At 41.9% G+C, this 21,685-nt stretch overlaps 1 protein-coding gene across 2 annotated transcripts in view; it reads right to left on the bottom strand.

Moving 5' to 3' along the window:
- The window catches only part of WWP2 (WW domain containing E3 ubiquitin protein ligase 2), a 125,596-nt gene that overhangs the window by 22,845 nt on the left and 81,066 nt on the right, over positions 1-21,685 (bottom strand). For both annotated transcript variants that reach the window (XM_049622427.1, XM_049622426.1), the window contains exon 8: positions 10,310-10,399. In XM_049622427.1, coding sequence (XP_049478384.1) covers positions 10,310-10,399 — 90 coding nt within the window. The remainder of the gene's footprint in view (positions 1-10,309; positions 10,400-21,685) is intronic.

Here is a 21,685-nt window from a genome sequence, read left to right as displayed (position 1 = left end):
GAAAGAAAGAAAGAAAGAAAGAAAGAAAGAAAGAAAGAAAGAAAGAAAGAGTGGGGAAACTTACAGGTTAAAAGAGACTTATGATGGGAATGCAAGCTGGTGCGGCCACTCTGGAAAACAGTATGGAGGTTCCTCAAAAAACTAAAAATAGAACTACCCTACGACCCACCAATTGCACTACTAGGCATTTATCCACGGGATCCAGGTGTGCTGTTTCAAAGGGACACATGCACCCCCATGTTTATAGCAGCACTATCCACAATAGCCAAAATATGGAAAGAGCCCAAATGTCCATCCATGGATGAATGGATACAGGAAATGTGGTATATATATATATATATACAATGGAGTATTACTTGGCAATCAAAAAGAATGAAATCTTGCCATTTGCAACTACATGGATGGAACTGGAGGGTATTATGCTAAGTGAAATTAGTCAGAGAAAGACAAAAATCATATGACTTCACTCATCTGAGGACTTTAATAGACAAAACAGATGAACATAAGGGAAGGGAAACAAAAATAATGTAAAAACAGGGAGGGGGACAAAACAAAACAGACTCATAAATATGGAGAACAAACTGAGGGTTGCTGGAGGGGTTGTGGGAGGGGGGATGGGCTAAATGGGTAAGGGGCACTAAGGAATCTACTCCCGAAATCATTGTTGCACTATATGCTAACTAATTTGGATGTAAATTTTAAAAAATAAAAAATAAATAAAAAATAATAAAAGAGCCTTATGAGACATATCACCCAAAACTAATGTGATGATCTTGAGTTTGAATCTGACCCAAATCAACTGTAAAAATATTTTTAAGACAATTGGGGAGAATGGAACAAGGACTGGGTGACATGAAGCAAAGAAATGTCGTTAATTTTGTTGGGTGGGATAATGGTATTTTAGTTTGTTGTTTTTTTAAGGAATCTCTATGCACAACGTGGGGCTCAAAACTCACGAAAATGAGATCAAGAATCACATGCTCTATGGACTGAGCCAGTCAGGTACCCCTAGTTTTGTTTTTTTTTTCTTAAACCCTTACCTGTTAGAGATGTACATGATATATTTATGGCTCAAAAGATATGACATCTGGGATTTGCTCTAAAATTCATCAGTCCCCTCCCCTGAAAAGTAGGAGGTCAGACGAAACAAAATGTTATCAGTTGTTACAACCAGGTGGTGGTTAGCAGGGGTGCATTGTACTATTCTCTCAAATTTGGTACATGCCTGATTTTTCCACTATACGTTTGAAAGGGGAAGAGGGATAAAGGGGCCTTAAAAAGATAAGAAAGTGATACCACTGAAGAAAACAGCATTAACTCAATGCAAAGGGAACCCAATATGGATTCCACTATATGGGCTGGAAAGGCTTTATTCTAACTACCTTCTCATTTCATCTTGTCTGCATCCTTACCTTACTCACGTAACTATCATGCTTCAGTCCGGTATCTTTCTCAATTTTCAGGGTTAGCATCCTAACTGACTTTTTTTGGCCACCTCTTCAATGATTAACTCACACCGTCTCTGAAAACAGCTTCTTGGGACACCTGGGTGGCTCAGTCAGTTAAGTGTCTAACTTCAGCTCAGGTCACGATCTCATGGTTCCTGAGTTCAAGCCCCACATCGGGCTCTCTGCTGTCAGCACAGAACCTGCTTTGGATCTTCTGTCGTCCTCTCTCTCTCTGCCTCTCCCCAGCTGATGCTGTGTGCGCGTGTGTGCGTGTGTGTGTGTGTCTCAAAAATAAACATTAAAAAAATGCAAATGGTACTATAGGAGACACAATAAAAAACAGTGTCTCCTTCCCTACCTCTCCCCATCGCTGATTCCTACCTCTCAGAAGCAACAACTTTGAATTCTCAACTGCTCCTTCTATTTACAGCCATATTTCTAAACAGCATGCTCCTTCTACTGTTTCTTGATTTCTGTCATCTTAGATGTTACTTGTGAACCTTCTGCTATCAAAGCTGAGCGTTTAGTTATTACATCCCACCCCACAACACACATAGGCCCCCTCCTCCCAATTTAGAAAATCGTCATTAAATCCATATTCAGAGTTTGTATTATGATTTCATAGAATACTACACATATGTTTCCTTGCTTGTATGACTTTTTTTTTTCTGGAGTGAAAAGAACTAGAGTGTGTTTCATTCTGCTTGTTTTTCAAGAATCTCTTACCAATGCACCCCCAGATTCTGATGGCGCACGTGGCCTCTCAGTGTCAGTCAGATATGCCTTAGCCACACAGCTCCAGGCCCCTGTTGCCCTATGTGGACACCTGTCCTCCAGATCTGCTCTGTGTTACTGTCCTGAGTCACCTTCCCTCATCTTCCTCTTGGGACTGTCTTTGGCCTCTGAATGGAGTCCCCTGTGTCCTGCATCTCATGACTTCTTTCTTGGTTTCCTCTCATCTGGTGGAACAAATCATCTAGTAGCTTCTGAGAAAGGATGCACCAAAGTTAATTGTTTGAAACACTGAAGATGCCTTTATTCAAGTCTCAGAGTTGAGTGTTAAGGTGACTAAAAGTTGATTTCTAGACAGGAAATAACTTTCCATCAGAATTTTAAGGGTCCAGCTCCACAGTTGCTGTTGAGAAGAAAGATGGCATTCTTGATTCCTAATTCTCGATAGCTAGCCTATTTTTACCCTCCGAAGGCTTCTGAGACATTCTCTTGCCATCCCCAAATTCCATTTGGATGTTCCTTGAGGTCAGTCTTTTCTCATTCTCTGGGTTGGGCATTTGGTAGGCCCTTTGAATTTGAAAACATTACCACTCAATTCTAGCAATATGCTTCTATTTTTTTTTCTTTGATAATAGAAAGTTCTTCTAGCAAGTTCTTTCTTGCTAGAACTACTGTTCAGATGTTGAATCTCCTGGGCTCATCTTCTAATTTTCTAATCTCCAACATTATCTTTCCATTCTTGCAAGTTTTATTTTTTTAAAGAGCTCTTCTTTTTAAGTTTATTTATTTTGACAGGGGGAGGGTCACCTGGGTGGCTCAGTCGGTTAAGCGTCCAACTTCCACTCAGGTTATGATCTTGTAGTTCGTGAGTTCAAGCCCCACATGGGGCTCTGTGCTGACAGCTCAGAGCCTAGAGCCTGCTTCAGATTCTATGTCTCCCTGTCTCTCTGCCCCTCCCGCACTGCACTCTGTCTCTCTCTCTCTCTCTCTCTCTCTCAAAAATTTGTGAACATTAAAAAACAATTTTTTTTAGGGGCACCTGAGTGACTCAGTTGGTTAAGCCTCCAACCTCAGCTCAGATCTCACAGTTTGTGGATTCAAGCCCCGTGTCAGGCTCTGTGCTCAGAGCCTGGAGCCTGCTTCGGATTCTCTGTCTCCCTCTCTCTTCCCCTCTCCTGCTCACACTCTGTCTCTCTCTTTCTCTCTCAAAAATAAACAAATGTTTAAAAAAATTGTTTTTAATTTTTTTAAAAATATTTATCTTGAGAGAGAGAGCATGTGCAAGAGCAGGGGAGGGGCAGAGAGAGAGAGGGAGAGAGAATCCCAAGCAGGCTCCACACTGTCAATGCAGACCCCATTCTGAGGCTCGATCCCACCAACTGTGAGATCACAACCAGAGCCGAAATCGAGTCGGATGCTTAACCAACTGAGCCACCCAGGCGCCCCTGTTTCTGCTGTTATATACAGTTGACCCCTTGAACAGCAAGGGTTTAAACTGTGGTGCCCCGTTTATACATGGATTTTTTTTTCAATAAATACAGTTCAGTACTGTAAATGTATTTTCTCTTCCTTATGATTTTCTTAATAATACTTTGTTTTCTCTGGCTTACTTTATTGAAAGAATACAGTATATAATATATATAACATACAAAATATGTGTTAATCAATTGTTTACGTTATCGGTAAGGCTTCTGGTCAACAGTAAGCTATTAGTAGTTAAGCTCTGGGGAAGTCATTTGTATGCACATTTTCAACTGTGCAGGGGTCAGCATGCACTCTTAACCCCCGGGTTGTTCCACAGTCAGTTATATATTAATTTCTAAAAGGTCTTCTTGGGGTACCTGGGTGGCTCAGTCAGTTAAGGGCCCGACTCCCGATTTCGGCTCAAGTAATGATCTCACACAGCCAGTACAGAGCCTACTTGGGATTCTCTCTCTCCGCCCCTCTCCCACTTGTGGGTGCGCACGCACACATGCGCGCTTTCTCTCTCTCTCTCTCTCAAAATAAATAAACATTAATAAACAAATGAATGTTCTTCTTGTTTTCTGCATGGTTCATTTCACGGTCTCCTGTTCTTCTCGCACAGATGCCGTATTTCCTCCCAAATTTTTGAGGATACGAATCACAATTTGGTTTTACATTCCACATTGTTTTCACCAAGTCCCCTTTCTGTCTGCTGGCCGCAGGCTGTTCTTTCATATTTAAAAGTGAGTCACTAAAACACTGAATGGACGCTCTGGGTATCCAGGTGGGGGAAAACTGACCAGTGGCTTCATTCAGCTGTTTCACTAGACGACCCACAAACATCACAATCTGTAGTTCTCTTCCCTTCGACTGATCCCTTTATCTAGCAAAAAACAGTCCCAATCTTTAACTTGGGGACAGCGTCCTCACTCAATCCATTTTTTTCTGAGCTCATCCTTGCCTTCAGCTCTGGCTTTATCCTCCAGGCTGGCTGCATGTGCGCATGCGTGTGTGAGATAAACACGTGTGCACGCAGGCGTGCGGCACAGGGCTGGATGTCATGGTTGACAACCTGAGACTCTAATGACTCCCTGCACCAATTTTTAACTTGACTTCAGCTTTTTCGTCTTATGTCATAGCACCTCCCCCTATCATGTCTGATTGCTGAGCTTTCCAGGGCTCCGTGGTGCTAACTGGCTGACTTCCTGGTGGGTACCCACACTGTAAGTTGGGGTTTCAGCTTTCTCAGCTCTGCCATTTATCTATCAGCAACCAAAGTTTTATTACCTTCTCCCATATGCTGCTTCTCCTCTTCCAATCTTTTATCATTATACTTCTTTATACTTTTATTGCCACTTAGGGGGTTTTCAGGAAGGAATGGAAATAAATACATGTTTAATCCACACGTTTAACTAAAAGTCTTCTGGACTGGTAAATTTCAAACTTCTAAACAGCATAACCCCACCCTTGATTGTGGGTGAAATCTCACCAAGAATCGCAATCTATAAAAACAGCACAGTGGTTGAGGCTCAGTGGGCCCTGCATTCTCTCATGTTCCAGCAGGCATGTCCACCAAACCCAGCTGCCTTGCTAGACACTCTCTGGGCATCTCTGTTTCACGTAAACCTTCCACTCCAGCCAAACTGCCTCATTAATCATTCCCTAACGATATCTTTTACTTTCACGCCTTTCCCCCAACCTGGATCAACTTCCTCTTGTCATTTAAGTCCAACTCCAGCCCCTCCTACAAGATCGCATCTGATCCCGCTCCGTCTGTGAGGCCTCCCCTACACCGTGGTCTCTCGAGACCCCTCTCCCTGCTCACCTCTGGTCTAAACACGACCTAAGAGCAAATTACTGCATCCATCCTTAGTTACCAGGGCCAATACTTTTTGTTCCTGGATAAAAAAATGACCATTCCTCATACAAGCGTCCCCTGGGTCTAACAGAAGGGGGGGCCAAGACAGGCTGAATCCTTTGACTCAATCTTACTCTGGAGTGACTGGGTCTGCTGAGACAACGGCTCCGCCTGTAGTTTCAAGCGTGCTCTCAGCATGATAATACTTCCTGGGGTGGAACTTCTCCCATTGTTAGCGATGAAAGCTTAAGCACTCTTATTCTGTCTGGGCTCCCAGTTATGGTGCAGAAGTACCTGCCAGGGGCTCAGAGGTACTGAGGTCTGAGATTAAAACTCTGTAAGAACTAATAGGCTACATGGGGTGTAGAGCTGAGCCACCGTCCAATAAAGCATTAAAAGTGTCCTGACAATAAGAAATCTGGATCTGTAATTACAATGCTTTCTGCTCTCCAGTGATGCTAGAGGCATCCCCAGCCCACACCTGGAGGGGCCGAGTACCTAGTCAGGTGTGGAGGAGCGGCCCAGCCCCTCAGGGAAATTAGGGGAGCTGCAGGTTCAAAGGCTTTCTCAGGGTACAATCTGTATCCAATTTGAAAAATGATCGAGGAAAGAAACGGAACCAGAGGGATTATTCTAGCACATTCTGGTCATGTGAGCCTGCACCTCTCAGAGGTGGTGGACCTGGTATCATTAGGCAAATGTAGATGGTACATGCAGGGAGACATTTTTATTCTAACGGTTACATATTGATTTTATGTGCATCAGAAAAATGTGTGTGTGCTATTTTGTTTACCTCAACCCCTTCCTCTGCTTTATTTTACCTCAAATTACATACCACCACCTGACACTGCATAAATTTATTAACTCATTAATTGTGTGTCTCACACTACCGTGAGATCAGGGGTTTTCTCCTTTGGTGTACTGATGTACTCCCAGGGCATAGTGCCTGGTATAGAGCAGGGCTCAATAAGTATTTGTTGACTGAAAAGAAAGAAAGAAAGGAAAGAAGAGAAAAGAAGAAAAGGAAAGAAGGGAGGGAGGAAGGAAGAAAGGAAGAAAAAAAAGAAAAGAAAGAAAGCAAGAGAAAGAAAGCAAGCAAGCAAGAAATTTGGATCTGTTGTCCCACCTCAAAACTTAAAGAAGAAACAATTTTTGGCCATCCTTAGAAGACACCATTAAAATCTTAATTTAGATGCTATCCAAATGCTCATCAGGTCAAGGTCTACATAACTTATAGACCAGAGAGGATAAGAGGCAGCAACTAGCACATTTCTAGAGTTAATGCTGCTTTTAAGTATAAGTGCTGTCAACACACAAAGTACAAGTGTAAAACACATCCTGTTAAAAATCAATGATTATTTTGCAAGACAATTGGAGAAATTTGGCTGCTGACTCAGTATTTGATGACAGCATGAAAATACTGTTAACAGGGCAGAAAACATGAATAGACACTTCTCTAAAGAAGACATCCGGATGGCCAACAGGCACATGAAAAGATGTTCAACGTCACTCCTCATCAGGGAAATACAAATCAAAACCACACTCAGATATCACCTCACGCCAGTCAGAGTGGCCAAAATGAACAAATCAGGAGACTATAGATGCTGGAGAGGATGTGGAGAAATGGGAACCCTCTTGCACTGCTGGTGGGAATGCAAACTGATGCAGCCGCTCTGGAAAACAGTGTGGAGGTTCCTCAGAAAATTAAAAATAGACCTACCCTATGACCCAGCAATAGCACTGCTAGGAATTTACCCAAGGGATACAGGAGTGCTGATGCATAGGGGCACTTGTACCCCAATGTTTGTAGCAGCACTCTGAACAATACCCAAATTATGGAAAGAGCCTAAATGTCCATCAACTGATGAATGGATAAAGAAATTGTGGTTTATATACACAATGGAATACTACGTGGCAATGAGAAAAAATGAAATGTGGCCTTTTGTAGCAACGTGGATGGAACTGGAGAGTGTGATGCTAAGTGAAATAAGCCATACAGAGAAAGACAGATACCATATGGTTTCACTCTTATGTGGATCCTGAGAAACGTAACAGAAACCCATGGGGGAGGGGAAGAAAAAAAAAAAAAAGAGGTTAGAGTGGGAGAGAGCCAAAGCATAAGAGACTGTTAAAACCTGAGAACAAACTGAGGGTTGATGGGGGGTGGGAGGTAGGGTAGGGTGGGTGATGGGTATTGAGGAGGGCACCTTTTGGGATGAGCACTGGGTGTTGAAACCAATTTGACAGTAAATTTCATATATTAAATAAATTAATTAAAAAAAATAAGCAAAAGATTTGAACCAGATACCTTACCAAAGACAACATAAATGTAGCAAAAAGCAGATGAAAAGATGTTCAATGTTACACAATTTTGGTGAAATGCAAATTAAAATAATAAAACATTATATATCTATTAAAAAAAAAAAAAAGAAAGAAAATACTGTTAACAGTACCAAAACCCATAAAATACCTAGGAATAAATCTAACCAAAGACGTGAAGAATCTATATACACTGAAAACTATAGAAAGCTTATGAAAGAAATTGAAGAAGACGCAAAAAATGGAAAAAGATTCCATGCTCCTGGATAGGAAGAACAAATATTGTTACAATGTCAATACTACCCAAAGCAATCTACATATTCAATGAAATCCCTATCAAAATAACACCAGCATTCACCACAGAGTAGAACAAACAATCCTTCACAGGTCTCCTCCAGAGACCTTCTTTCTCTGCATCCTCGCCAACATCTGTTGTTGCCTGAGTTGTTAATGTTAGCCATTCTGACAGGTGTGAGATGGTATCTCACTGTGGTTTTGAAGGGGCACATGCGCCCCAATGTTTATAGCAGCACTATCAACAATAGCCAAAGTATGGAAAGAGCCCAAATGTCCAGTGATGGATGCATGGATAAAGAAAATGTGGTGTATACATATATATACACATACATATACATACAATGGAGTATTACTCGGCAATCAAAAAGAATGAAATCTTGTCATTTGCAACTATGTGGATGGAACTAGAGGGTATTATGCTAAGCGAAATTAGTCAGAGAAAGACAAATATCATATGACTTCACTCATACGAGGACTTTAAGACACAGAACAGATGAACACAAGGGAAGGGAAGCAAAAATAATATAAAAACAGGGAGGGGGACAAAACAGAAGAGACTCATAAATATGGAGAACAAACAGAGGGTTACTGGAGGGGCCGTGGGAGGGGGGATGGGCTAAATGGGTAAGGGGCACTAAGGAATCTACTCCTGAAATCATTGCTGCACTATATGCTAACTAATTCGAATGTAAATTTAAAATAATAATAATAGTAATAATAATAATAATGATAAAGAAAAGAAAATACTGTTAACAATAGAGTAGTTTTGTTTTAAGTAAGAACATTTTTTAGAAATATATACCAAAATATGGATAAAGTTATATGATGATTACATAGGATTTTCTTCAAAACCTTATTTACAAAAACAGGTGGAGGCTGGATTTCAACCACAGGCCCATAGTTTGCCAACCCCTGGTATAGATGAAACAAGACTGACCATGACTTGAAGATTACTGAAGCCAAGTGTTGAGTATGTGGGGATTCTCTCTACTTAGTGCACATTGGAGACTATTCATATGAATATGAAAATTTCCACAATTTCCAAAGTAAAAAGTGTGACTTTTTCCCAAGACGTCAATATTTAACTTTGGTTAAATGTATAAATAAATAATCTGAACTTAAAGTAGAAAACAGAATGAGGACTAATGATGACGGATTATAGTTTCATTTCCAAAAGGGTAAGGAACAAAAGGAAAACACAAGCATTCTACCGGAAAATCGAAACTAAAAACAGCCTATCCGTGGAAATTTGCAGGACCAGAAGGTGAGGTGGTATTTGCCTGGCATGTGTATGACCAGTGAACCAGAGTACAAGGGTTTTTCCTAATACTCCCCACCTCTGGCATCCTCTCCCTCTACAAGCTTGATGGGGAGGTGTTCATATTTTATGCTGGAGCCCTTCATGACTGCCTTACTGGGAGGTGATTCTATCCTTTGAGCAGAATACATTCTCTTTTGAAAGCTCTGTGGACCAAAAGGCACATGTGGAAAGAACTTTCTGTCCCTGGCAAGCAGGGAACCAAACCCCTTCTCCTTGAACTTGGACAGTCTTCCCTCACTTGGAAGCCTCACTTATCCTCTGGTTTTAGAGAACTTAGCTGTGTTCTCACAAAGCCCAGCTCAAGGAGAAGCACCCTTCAGGGGCCATTCGGGCATATGGTGCTTTGAAATGCATCAACACCCTTTGTATCTTGGCTTCCTCGTGCCTTTTCTCCTCAGAAATGCTCTAAAAATCCTAAGATGTCCTAAGAAATGAGAGGAGAATTAAGTAATTAGGAAAAGCAATCAAGTGACCAGGAATAAATATCCCTGTACTTTGCTACCTCTGCAGAAAATGACTGAGAACCTGGCCCTGATGGGATATCTCTGTAGGTGAAATAACTGAGGGCATCAAGGCATCAATGGCCCAGGAGGCAGGATTCCTAGCCCTCCTCCCTCCAGGACCCAACAGCCATGGCACATAATAAAGCCCATAATACAGCCCACTGCCAACACAATGAATGTGGGCAGAAGGGAAATAAAGAGAAGAAATAGTGTAGAAGGAGAAGACAATGGGAGGCGGATAAAAGAGAGGGCAAGGAGCAGAGGGTAGGGGAAACTAAGGACAGTGATGGCAGTGAATGGTGGAGAAGCCATTCGGTGACTCCGGGTGCCGGTTCTAGAGTCTCAGGGCTTGCCAGCCTTGCCTTACCCTGGAGGAAGAGGCCGCTCCCAGGTGGTGGTCTTGGTATTATGGTCAACATAATAGACACGCCCATTAGGCAGCTCTCGTTGTTCCCATCTGCAAAACAAAGTCAAGGGAAGCATGAGATATACACTTAAAAGGCATAAGCCCTTGTGTGAAAAGGAGTCCTTCATTACTGATGTGATGACTGATGAGAGGACAAAGACGACATGCGAGCTCAGCCCAGGGGTCAAACCTGCTTCATACTATCACTGCCGCGGCAGCCAGGAGCACTTCTTGAGTCCAATACCTCCCCTCTATGAAGTCAATGGGCTAGGATGTGCCACAGATCACCCTAGCTTCCCCTAAATGACCCATACGAGTCTCTACCTATGGACTTTTCTAAAAGCGTGACGTGGTCATTTCAGGATCAAAGACCCCTTTAGGAATGTGATAAAAGCCAAGGACACTTTCTTTCCAAAGTGTACTTACCAACGAAAATTTGTATGCAATTTCTGGGCTTCACAGACGTCACCTAAAGTTTACCTTCAGCCTTTTCAGTCTACACTACGTTTTAAAGTCACAAATCATATGACTATCCCTGTTCTCCTAACATCACAGATATTCATGACCGCATTTCTTTTTAAAATACAAGATTCATTTACAGAGGATCTTTAACAGAGATCCGGGTGAATGAAGAAACAGCATACTGTTATTTATGGACTGCTCTCCTCTTGTTATTTACTGACTTCTCTTCTCATGAGTCTGTGTGTAAGGTAACATGAGATATGGGGTGCCAAAAGTGGCCATTCTGTGCTAGTGGAAGAATAACAAGGCAGTAGATGATCCAAAGAGATAATCTACAAGCAAAATCACTACAGAATACAGCCAAGGGCCACCCACCCAACTCCTGCTATTCCCATACTCAATGCAGTCTGACAATAGCTCCCCTTTACCCAGAATATGGTAATCCATATATGAAGGATACAAAATTTTATATTTATAAAATGGCCACCACTTCATAAAGGATGTTAATGGTCCCATGAGCCTTTATGTTTTACAATGATTTCATCTGCTTCTACTTGTGGGTACTGCCTAAGAGAAGGTGACCTTTTCCAGGAAGCTAGTACAGTCAGTTCTGCTGAAATGCTTGTTTTGAAAACATAAATCTATCCCAATGTGACTGATACACGAGGGAACAATGTGAGCATGTGAATTTTGTGTTTGCTTAAGCATGGCTTTTCCTTTTAGAAACACTAAATGCACACAGATGACGTCCCCCAGCTGAACCCAGTCACGTAGGAACACACGAAGCCCATATGCATCTACAGCTGCCTCAGTTTACTACATGCTGTATGCCATATTCATCCACATCTGGCCTTACAACTCCCGTCTGATTTCAGATGATCCTCCTTGCAACCACTTTATGACAACACTCACAAGCTCAAACACTTCTGACACCTGCTTCCACAAGTAAACTCCAGATCTTTTCATGGAAACACACACTCATTGTAGTGTTATGCACCTCAACCATTTAACATGTGAAAAACTGTGCTACCATCATTATTAGCTTCCTATTTTTTGTGTGTGCCTCTGACACATTTTTTAATGTTATGCCCCTAACCCATTTTTTTTCCTGTAAACCCTGTGGTTTTCATGGCATGATTTTTTTTGCACAGCATGATGATTTTTAGGAATACATACATAATAGCAGAGCTGACTGAATACTGAAATAATGTCCCAATTTCTATTACTAAAGGCCTGGTGCATCTATTCCAATGGATGTTAGCTTTATTTAATACCATTTCTCATTTAAACTAAAATGTCTGGGGGCACCTGGGTGGTTCGGTCAGTTGAGGGTCTGACTTTGGCTCAGGTCATGATCTCACTGTTTGTAAGTTCGAGCCCCGCATCGGGCTCTCTGCTGTCAGCACAGAGCCCGCTTCAGATTCTCTGTCCTCCTCTCTCTCTGCACTTCCCCCATCTCGTGCTCTCTCAAAATAAATAAACTTCAAAAATTTTTAAAAAATAGTAAAATGCCTGATCAGCAGACTGCACTGACCGACACCTCAGATGCTAGCTAGGTCAGATAAAGATATATGTGAGGTTTTTATGGCAAGGAAAGGAAGAGGGTCATCATTACCCACTGATCATCTATAATGAGCTATGGGCTCATGTTTTACCTCATGAAGTCCTTGCCTCCATCCTTTAAGGTCGGAAGTGCCATCACCATGGACGAAACAGAGGATCAGAGAAGCTAAGTAACTTTTATGTGTCATTCCAACTGAGCTCTGACTTCCTAGCCATTGAGTCTTACCACATCATGCTGAAAGGAAGAAATGAGGAAAAAGAAGGTCGACTAGAATTTATAGGGAACCTACTACCCAGAAAACAAGGTGCCAGGTGCCTTCTCAATCCCCATCTCAAAGTAAACAGCTTTCCCCAGCACTGGAGTCCAGGTAGGGGGTCCTGGAGAATCAAGACAACTGGAGGGTAACTACAAAGGTCCACCATGTTCATCTCTAGGCTCCGTTTTAATCAGAAGCTTCTGCTTAGACGTGATCTACCAGAAGAGACTGCACATTTTGCACCACTGGGAGGGTTAGCCCTGGGAGCAGTGAGGTCCAATGGTTCGAGTCCCACCTCTCAAAAGGGATCAGCCACTGGCTTGAGGATCAGAGTGCTACCAACAACCATTAACACGCGCTCGAGAACATCTTCTCTTCTGGGTATTCTTGCTCAATGTTCTGGTCACAATGGATATGGGTGACTTGGTCCAGGTGCTCTGATTCCTCCCGCTGCAAAAAGATCTTTACACTTCATTATTTTATTAAAAGGGCAAACAATTCTGCCAAAAGTGACCAGATAAAAATGTACCCTGGGTAAAGTTAAAGATCTTCTCCCTCTAGATGCCCTTCTGAATTAAAGACAAAAGAGTAACAAATATTACCAGCTCGAGAGGCTGTTGTCCCATGCACGGAAAACCTTTCTTGTAGGGATCTTGCAGAGAAAAAAAAAAAGCGAGGCTAACATACTATGGCTTCACACCAGATCCTCAAACTCCTCCCGTCTGCTCAGTAATAGAGTAGCAAATCTGATACCTCCTTTATTCGTCTGAATTTGGAAATGAGGAGTCTTGAGAAAGATACTTGGCTTACGAGTGAGTACTGAAATATGGGAGCTCCTCAAGGAAATGGCAGCAAACCACTCTTTCATAACATCTGCTCCCAGTAAGCCTTAAGTAGCTGGTAACTCCTCAGCATCCTCTAAGAAGTTAGCTAAGTCCTTCCCTTCCTTGGCAATTTCTGGCACAAAACACCAACAAAATGAGTCTGGCTCATTGTGCAGTCACTATTTGGAAACCTATCCATAATATGTGGGTGAGGCCGCACATTTTAGAAAGACAAAATATTTGTTGTAGCAATTGCAGATGAAAGGTGCCAAAACATATTTTTCTTTATTCCAAAAATTGTGTTACAACTTTCATAAGTAGTCTCTACTTTTATAATTCATTTTAGACAAAGAGAAAACTTTTGTTATATTATACTTTGGCTCATCTTTTAATTTGAAGATGGGATAATACTTAAAATTCCATGAAGTAGGGGCGCCTGGGTGGCTCAGTCGGTTGGGCTTCCGACTTCGGCTCAGGTCATGATCTCACGGTCTGTGAGTTCGAGCCCCGCGTCGGCCTCTGTGCTGACAGCTCGGAGCCTGGAGCCTGCGTCAGATTCTGTGTCTCCCTCTCTCTCTGACCCTCCCCCGTTCATGCTCTGTCTCTCTCTGGCTCAAAAACAAATAAACATTAAAAAAAAAATTCCATGAAGTAAATGTCTTTAATTGACACAGGGGTATTCCCACACGCTGGCAGAAAATCAGTGCAAAGACCTCCTCGCTTATATTCAAGAGGTACAGCAGCTCTTTCCAAGCCCAGATAAGATCTGTCCATCCCATCTTTGATCCCACCTGATCCTAGAAATGAAAGACTCTCTTTCAAGGGCTGTTATTGTCCAGCAAATTTCAATGTTCTTGTATGAACCCTCTCAACTGGCTTCACTGGAAAAATAGTTACCAGAGGAACAAGACCTTTCTTGCATTGCCTTTTTTGATATCTACATTTTTCCTTTTGAAATTGGACTCCTGCTCAGATTAAATGTCCATATGGGTCCTCCCTGATCCATGACCTGGCCTAACTGCTTTTCTTAGAGAACTCACAACTCCTCCCTTACCTGCATGGCTCCTCAGAATTCACACAAATCTCTTCCCTTCATTCACTGCAGCACAGTCGGTCAATTCTGTCCACAATCAAAAGAACCTCCCAATTCTCAGTTCTCCTCGGTAACTGCTGACCCACATAGATTAAGCCTTCCCACTGTCTTGGTTCGGTCTCCCCAGGCCAAGAAAGTGATACTGGCAGCGACCTTTCATTGGCACGTCCCTGTCAGGGGTGAGGTTTCTGTCCCTTATAAGCATCTTCTTCACACTGAGATAAAAAGGCTTTTCAATCCAACTACCCATGGGTCTCAATACTGCATCCTGGTCACATGGCCATATCCTCTCCCACTGAATAGCTTCCTTTGATGTTCTCAGAAACAGTGTTCAAAGCATCAAGCTTGATTCAGGTCCCTTCCCAACACATTGCTCCTTGGCCTTCAACGAGAAACATTCAGTTCAACCATGGACTACACAGAGTCTTTGTATTTGAAGGCACTTGAAAAGTAGCCTCCAATTGCAATTAATTTTAGGTAATTTTTTTACCCTATGCTACCTTTGCTCCTATGCCTTTTATTCAGTTATCTTCCATGCCCATGCCCCAATCACACCCCTCACCGTCATTAAAAGGGTAAAAATCCCATCGTGAGGATGACACCCTATCCGTTCTCTCCTGTGTTATCTGAAAGAAACTGTCTGGTCCCCTAAACGTAGTCACTACACTCCTGTGGAAGGTTTCCTAAAAGGTCTTCAGAAAATTCTCGATTATTCTGCCATTCAGCCAACCCTGATCAACATACCTACTGGGCAGACTTCCCTGATGTGTGGACAGAATCACATTTTCACCAACAGTAGGATTAAGATGGAAAGGGCTAACAGCTACAGGAGCAGTTCAGGTTAGTATCAGAGACATTCTCTTTAGAAGGTCCTTACAGGGGCACCTGGGTGGCTCAGCTGGTTAAGCCGCCCGACTTCAGCTCAGGTCGCGATCTTGCAGTCCTTGAGTTTGAGCCCTGTGTCGGGCTCTGTGCTGACAGCTCAGAGCCGGGAGCCTGCTTTGGATTCTGTGTCTCCCTCTCTCTGCCCTTCCCCTGCTCGTACTCTGTCTCTCTCTCTCTCTCCCTCTCTCTCTTTCAAAAATAAATAAACATTAAAAAAAATAAAAAATAAAAAAAATAAGAGGCCCTTACAGATTTACCTACCAGTGTGCTCAAAAATTCAATCTTAGTAAAAGTATTACTAATTTTTATTATTTATTAATTTGCTGCCTTTGACTAATAGAGTCAGTGGGCAATAGTAAAGTTGATCTCACTCAAAATACACAATGTTAGAAAACAAAGTCAAGCCAGAACTCTACACACCCCGCAAAATAAAGATGCCCTGCTGGTTACATAGACAAAAACTAAACTGCAAAAAAAGACACTGAAAGTACCCAAGTATTCTTTCTTCTTTTAAATTTTTTTTTAATGTTCATTTATTTTTGAGAGAGAAAGACAGAGACAGAGAGCAAGTAGGGAAGGGGCAGAGAGAGGGAGACACAAAATCGGAAGCAGGCTCCAGGCTCTGAGCTGTTAGCACAGAGCCCAACGCACGGCTTGAACTCATGACCTGTGAGATCATGACCTGAGCCAAAGTCGCATGCTGAACCTACTGGGCCACCCAGGCCTCTCATAAAAGTATTCAAGTATTCTTAAAGCTGCCTATGTGGCAGTTCAACTCCCCACAGGCAAAAACCTCATGGGATTTACAGCTTCTTATTTTATGCTCTTCTGATAAAGGACTCTGAACCAAATCTGATTCCCCAACCTTTAGCCACTTCCTGGGTGAACCGTAAGATTTATTTCCTCTGTTAGGGACATTTTCAGACTTTTATGAGGCAGAAATCTGGTGCAATGGAACAAATTTCCCATTCACTGTTTTCACTGCTTCAGTAGATCCTTTGTAAACTGGGTAGGAAATGTGTTAAACTCGGTCTTCCCCCAAGAAACCTTCTTGAGATACTGGGCTTTCCGTTCAATCTAAGCACACTAACCCCTTCTTTAAAACTACCAACAACCAGTACTTTATGCCCTGTAAGCAGAGAATGGCACAGTTGAGCCTCAATCAAGGCTTCTGAATTAAGTCCTTTTTTTCCTTCTTCTTCAACCTTCTAATTTCTTTGCATTGGAAAAGTTTCCAAGGCTCCTCAATGAAAGATGGAAACATTAAAATGTATGGTTTTACTGAGAGCAAGGGAATTCCTGGAGATGGTATGCATGTAAAAAAAAAAAAAAGTTTAACATGTTCGTTGACAAATAATTTTGCAAATAAATTTGGCAAGGCAGAGAAAAACAGTCACCCTTTAAAACATAGTTGGTGGGAGCAAAAATGGGTATACTCTTTCAAAAGGGCAATTTGGCAACTTGGTCGAAAACTTTTCCTCTGTGGATATCCTTTAACTCAGCGGCTCTGCTGCTAGGATGGATGCTGAGGAAATAAGTATGTGTCAAAGATTTAACTATAAGCGCATCTGTCACAGTACGTGACATGTTCTACGAAAAATGGAAACAACCTCAATGCCTCTAAATGGAGGATTAGTAAAATAAATTATGTTATTTCTATAACAAGTATTCACTCATCGAAAATAACATTATATGGGACGCCTGGGTGGCTCAGTCGGTTGAGCATCTGACTCTTGATTTCAGCTCAGGTCATGATCGGTTCATGGGTCCGAGCCCCGCATCGGGCTCTGCGCTGGCAATGTGGATTCTTTGTCTCTCTCCCTCTCTCTGCCCCTCCCCTCCTCGCGTGTGCTCTCTCTCTCTCTCTCTCAAAATAAATAATTATTTTTAAAAAAAATTTTTAAGAAAATAACATTATAGATGATATTAACTTGTCCAGATATTTATAATATGTTGCAATATATAACATAACATGATATATGTAATATAATATAGTATAATATAATTATATAATACATTGCAAGCTAAAATAACAGGCATAATACAAATTTTTGTTTAAAAACATATAAATATGCTATTTTTCATTAAATCTAAAATGCCATCAATTATATGATTTAACATATCACTGAGAAAGAAAAGAATACTGCCAATTAAGCTTGTATATTACATTTTGATTTTAAAGTTTAAATGTGAAATAACAAGCATATCAAAATCAACAAAATGTAGAGGGTGTGTGAAAATTTTTGCGACGTCAGTGTAGGGAAGAATTTTAGACAAGACCCAAATGGTACATGAAGATTAACAAACTTGGCCACTTTAAATTTTGAACTCCTGTACAATGAAAGATAACGTTAAAAAGTGAAAAGACAAGCCACAGACTGGAAGAAAATATCTGCAATGCATGTAATTGAAAAGGAAGGAGTCCCCAGCTTATATTAAGAAACCTTACAGATTAAAGAGACAAAGACAAACGGTTAAATAGAAGAATGAACAAAAATGTATGAACAGGCAACTCACGAAGAAGGAAATCAAAGAACCAAATAAAAACATGTGAGAAGAGGTTCAATGTCAGTGGTAATCAAGGACATTCAAATTAAAACCACAAAGAGATACACACCACTCACAGACATTAAGCTGGCCAAAATGAAAAAAACAAAAAAAAATCTCACAATTTTAAGTTTTAGCAGGAATGCTTAGTATGTATGCTCGTGGGATTGTGAGAATCGGTGAGCAATTTGATAGTATCTACTAAAATTGAAGATCTTCAATCCCTACAGTGACATTCCAGGTCCAGCATATGCCTTAAAAGAACAGACACACAGACAAAAAGACATGCACAGAAAAACTTCATTGTAGCGTTGTTTTTAATTGTGAAGAGATAATAATATAAAATATGAAAACATTTATTTATTGTTATATCATTAAATTTACAAATGGAAGATATAAATTACATATAAAATATTCTAAATATGTTTGTTAAAATAATATAGATGTGTAAATATATGTTTACATAAATTTTTATATTTTATATTTATATATCAGATATAGGGTAAGTATAAATAAATGTGAATTATAAATAAAACGCTATCTATTCATACTGTAGAATACCTTGTAGCACTTTCAATGAATGTACCAAGTTCCACCTTATCTCTGTATACAGGGAAGGGAATCGGGAAGAGGCTCACGGAGACTTTCTAGCGTATTTGTAATTTCTTCATCAAGAGGTTAAAAAAGGGAAGTCTGTAGTAAATATAGCATAATGCTAAAATGTGATACAGCTGGGTGGTGATAGGTATTTCTTACATTACACTCCATTCTTATCTGCATGCTTAAAGTATTTTATGATAAAAAAAATAAATTTTAAAAGCACAAGCTGTAAGACGATCAGATTTTGGTAGGCATGTTTTTATGTGTATGTGTCTGTATATGTGGTCCTGGGCACATTGCTTAAAAGGTCTCCCATTCTGCAAATGAGGATAAAAGCAGCTACCACACAGAGCGTTGTGAAAACTGTCCCAAATAATCCATGGGCAAAACTTAGCAGCCCCTACACACCGTAAACGCCAAACACATGTTAGCTATTACTAATGGTCAGGAAAAAACACACACAGTCTGCAAAGCACCAATGCTTAAATCTGGGTGTTTGTTTGTTATTGTTGTTCTTCTTTCTTCTCCGTTTTCTTTTTCTACTTAGAATCTTTTTTAATTTTAAATGCTACTGAGAATGTGAAATCATTTACCTAGTCATTAACAAACACTTCTCACTCCGTCTCCCTAGAAGCCAGGTCCTGTGCTAGGAGCTGGGGATACAAAGATGGACGTAACGCTCTCTGCTCTTGTGGAACTCTCCAGAAAGTATAGTAAAAATGGATATTCGTAATTACACATGAAGAGATACACATAATAGTGTGAGAACATCTCACGGGCCAGCCTTGGACAACAGAAGAGTCTTCGGAAGTAAGGTTTCCTTCTGAGATGATGAGGAGGAAGCCAGAAGCATGCACTATTCAGCATTACCTAAGCATGTAATAATCCTTGCACAGCCAAGAACTAAACCATATTCAGCAAAAAAGGCACTGAGTCTCCCAGTATAATCCTTTAATCTGGTGCTACTCAAAGCATAGTCCGCGGCCCAAACTGTTACTGTTTAGCAAAAAAAAGTGCAGAAGTTTCCAAGCATTTAGAAACTTTTGTACCAATCTGGCATTGCCACAACATCTAAATTTATGTGATTGGTGGATAAGTAGAGAACAAAAGTATAAGGATTCTTAACGGACTGAAAATAAGAAAATAAAACAAAAAAGGCAGGGGTGGGGGGGGACTGGTTCCACACAGTGTAAGAAATACTGTTTTAAAACTCCTTGGGTAAGGATCTTTGGCGAGTGCCAAAAATGAGTTTGGAATGAAATGCAATGGCAGCGGCTGGTTTATAACTTAGCAGAGAAGCTCCAAATTCCGACGTCTCTTAAAGCTCTCTACAAACAAAACGTCCGAGAGCTCTTAGCAGATTATCATCCTTGACGGTGTCTGAAGGAGCACCTGGAGAAAAGGGCCTCTGGGTCTCCATAACCGGGTGTGGAGGCAGGGGAGATGGCAAACCCAAAAGATCTAGAAAACACCCCTCCTCAATTAATTCTACTTTGAGGCAGGAAACAGACAGGCCAGCCAATGACTGCGGGAGAAAAAGGACGGTGTGAAATGGCAGTGCTGAGGTAAGTCGGCAGTCCAAACACAACGGCCTCCCTTATGTAAGAAACCACAGCAGAGTGCAGGCCGCCAGAGGAAAATAATGTGCCTCTGTGCGCGAGGGACTGAGCGAGCTGCAGAGCCCAGGACGCACTTAGAGTTTATCTAAGCCATGTACGCACGCTCTGTTAATGAGCGTTTGGTTCCCAAAGTGGGCTCGGTGCTGATAAAAAACAGATGCAGGGCCAGCTGATCAAAGTGGCCTCACTCCCCACCGCCCACTGCCTGGACCACTATCTCACCATGTCTCCTGAGCCTTCCTGGCACCCCCTTCTTTGATGCACATTTGCAACCTGAAAATGCCACACCCTTCCAGTTGGCTTCTTTCATGCTAATTAAATTTCAAAGTACAGAAAGCTGGAGGGTTTGGACGCAGAGAGAGAGAAAAGGGACGAGGGGTGCCCTGTTTGTGGGCTTCCACAGCCCAGCCTCCAGGAGCCTTCAGTCCTTAAAACATGCAGACGTGTGTAACCTCTTCAAGACCAGAGTCGCAACTATCGCAGAAAGGCAACACAGCAACCAGGAAGATGGGCCCTTGGGATCCGCAAGTGAACCTGCTCTATCGCTCAGTTGAGCAGATGAGGTTGGGAAGAGACAGTCGGCTGGATGCCTTGATAAAGCAGGGCTGCGTGGCTCAGAAATGCCTTAGCAAGGAGGACACACGCCCCGCCGTATCTGCCAGTGCACGAGGACCCCTAGTGAGCAGGGAAGAGCGTCCCCCACCCTGCGAGAGACATATTTCAACCCAAAGCCAGTCAAACCCAGTGGGTGACAGCCTTCCACTGTTGCCTCTGGGAAGAAAGTGCAATATTCCTGTCACAGTTGCTATTTGAAGCATCAAAGAAGCAGAACACATTCATGCAGGTGGAAGAAAAAAAAAAGATGGCACTTAAATTTATTCATTACAAATACATCTGGGGGGCCTACTTTGTGTCAGGCTCCTGTCACCATGACTTTTATAGCCCACCGGGGCAGAGAGATGCGAAAGAAGCAAATACACTTTGTGAGAAGAGTTACAGTAGGCATGGCAGTTCGACCTTGTCTGCCAGGGATCAAGGAAGGATTCCCAGGGGAAGTGCTGACTGATTAATGGAAAAAACAGTGAGTGTTAGGAAAGAGCGACCTGCATGGTGAAGGGTCCTAAGTCCAGAGAAAGGGAGGTCCATCTGTCAAACCAACCTAAGTTATTAAGGCCGGAGCTTAGAGAGCAAGGCAGAGAGAGTCTTCCATGGAAGGTCGGAGGGGTAGGTGGGGTCATATGGTGTGGGGCTTTTTAGGCCTGATTAAGGATTTGGGAATTTATCCCCAATGACAGTAGGCAGCCGTGGTAGCATTCTCGGTGTGAAATGTCATTATTCAGAGGTTGATTTAAAAAGGTTAAAATTACGTTTAAGAAAAAAAAAAGGGGGGGGGGGGGCGAGGGAGAGGCAGACTGGTGAGCTGAAACACTCGCCAGGCGCCGAGCGGTCAGCGCACAGCCCGACGCGGGGCTCGAACTCACGGACCG

Source organism: Panthera uncia (genome assembly GCF_023721935.1).
Source record: "Panthera uncia isolate 11264 chromosome E2 unlocalized genomic scaffold, Puncia_PCG_1.0 HiC_scaffold_20, whole genome shotgun sequence".
In the NCBI taxonomy this organism is placed as follows: domain Eukaryota; kingdom Metazoa; phylum Chordata; class Mammalia; order Carnivora; family Felidae; genus Panthera; species Panthera uncia.
This window is presented reverse-complemented; position numbering and strand designations above follow the sequence as displayed.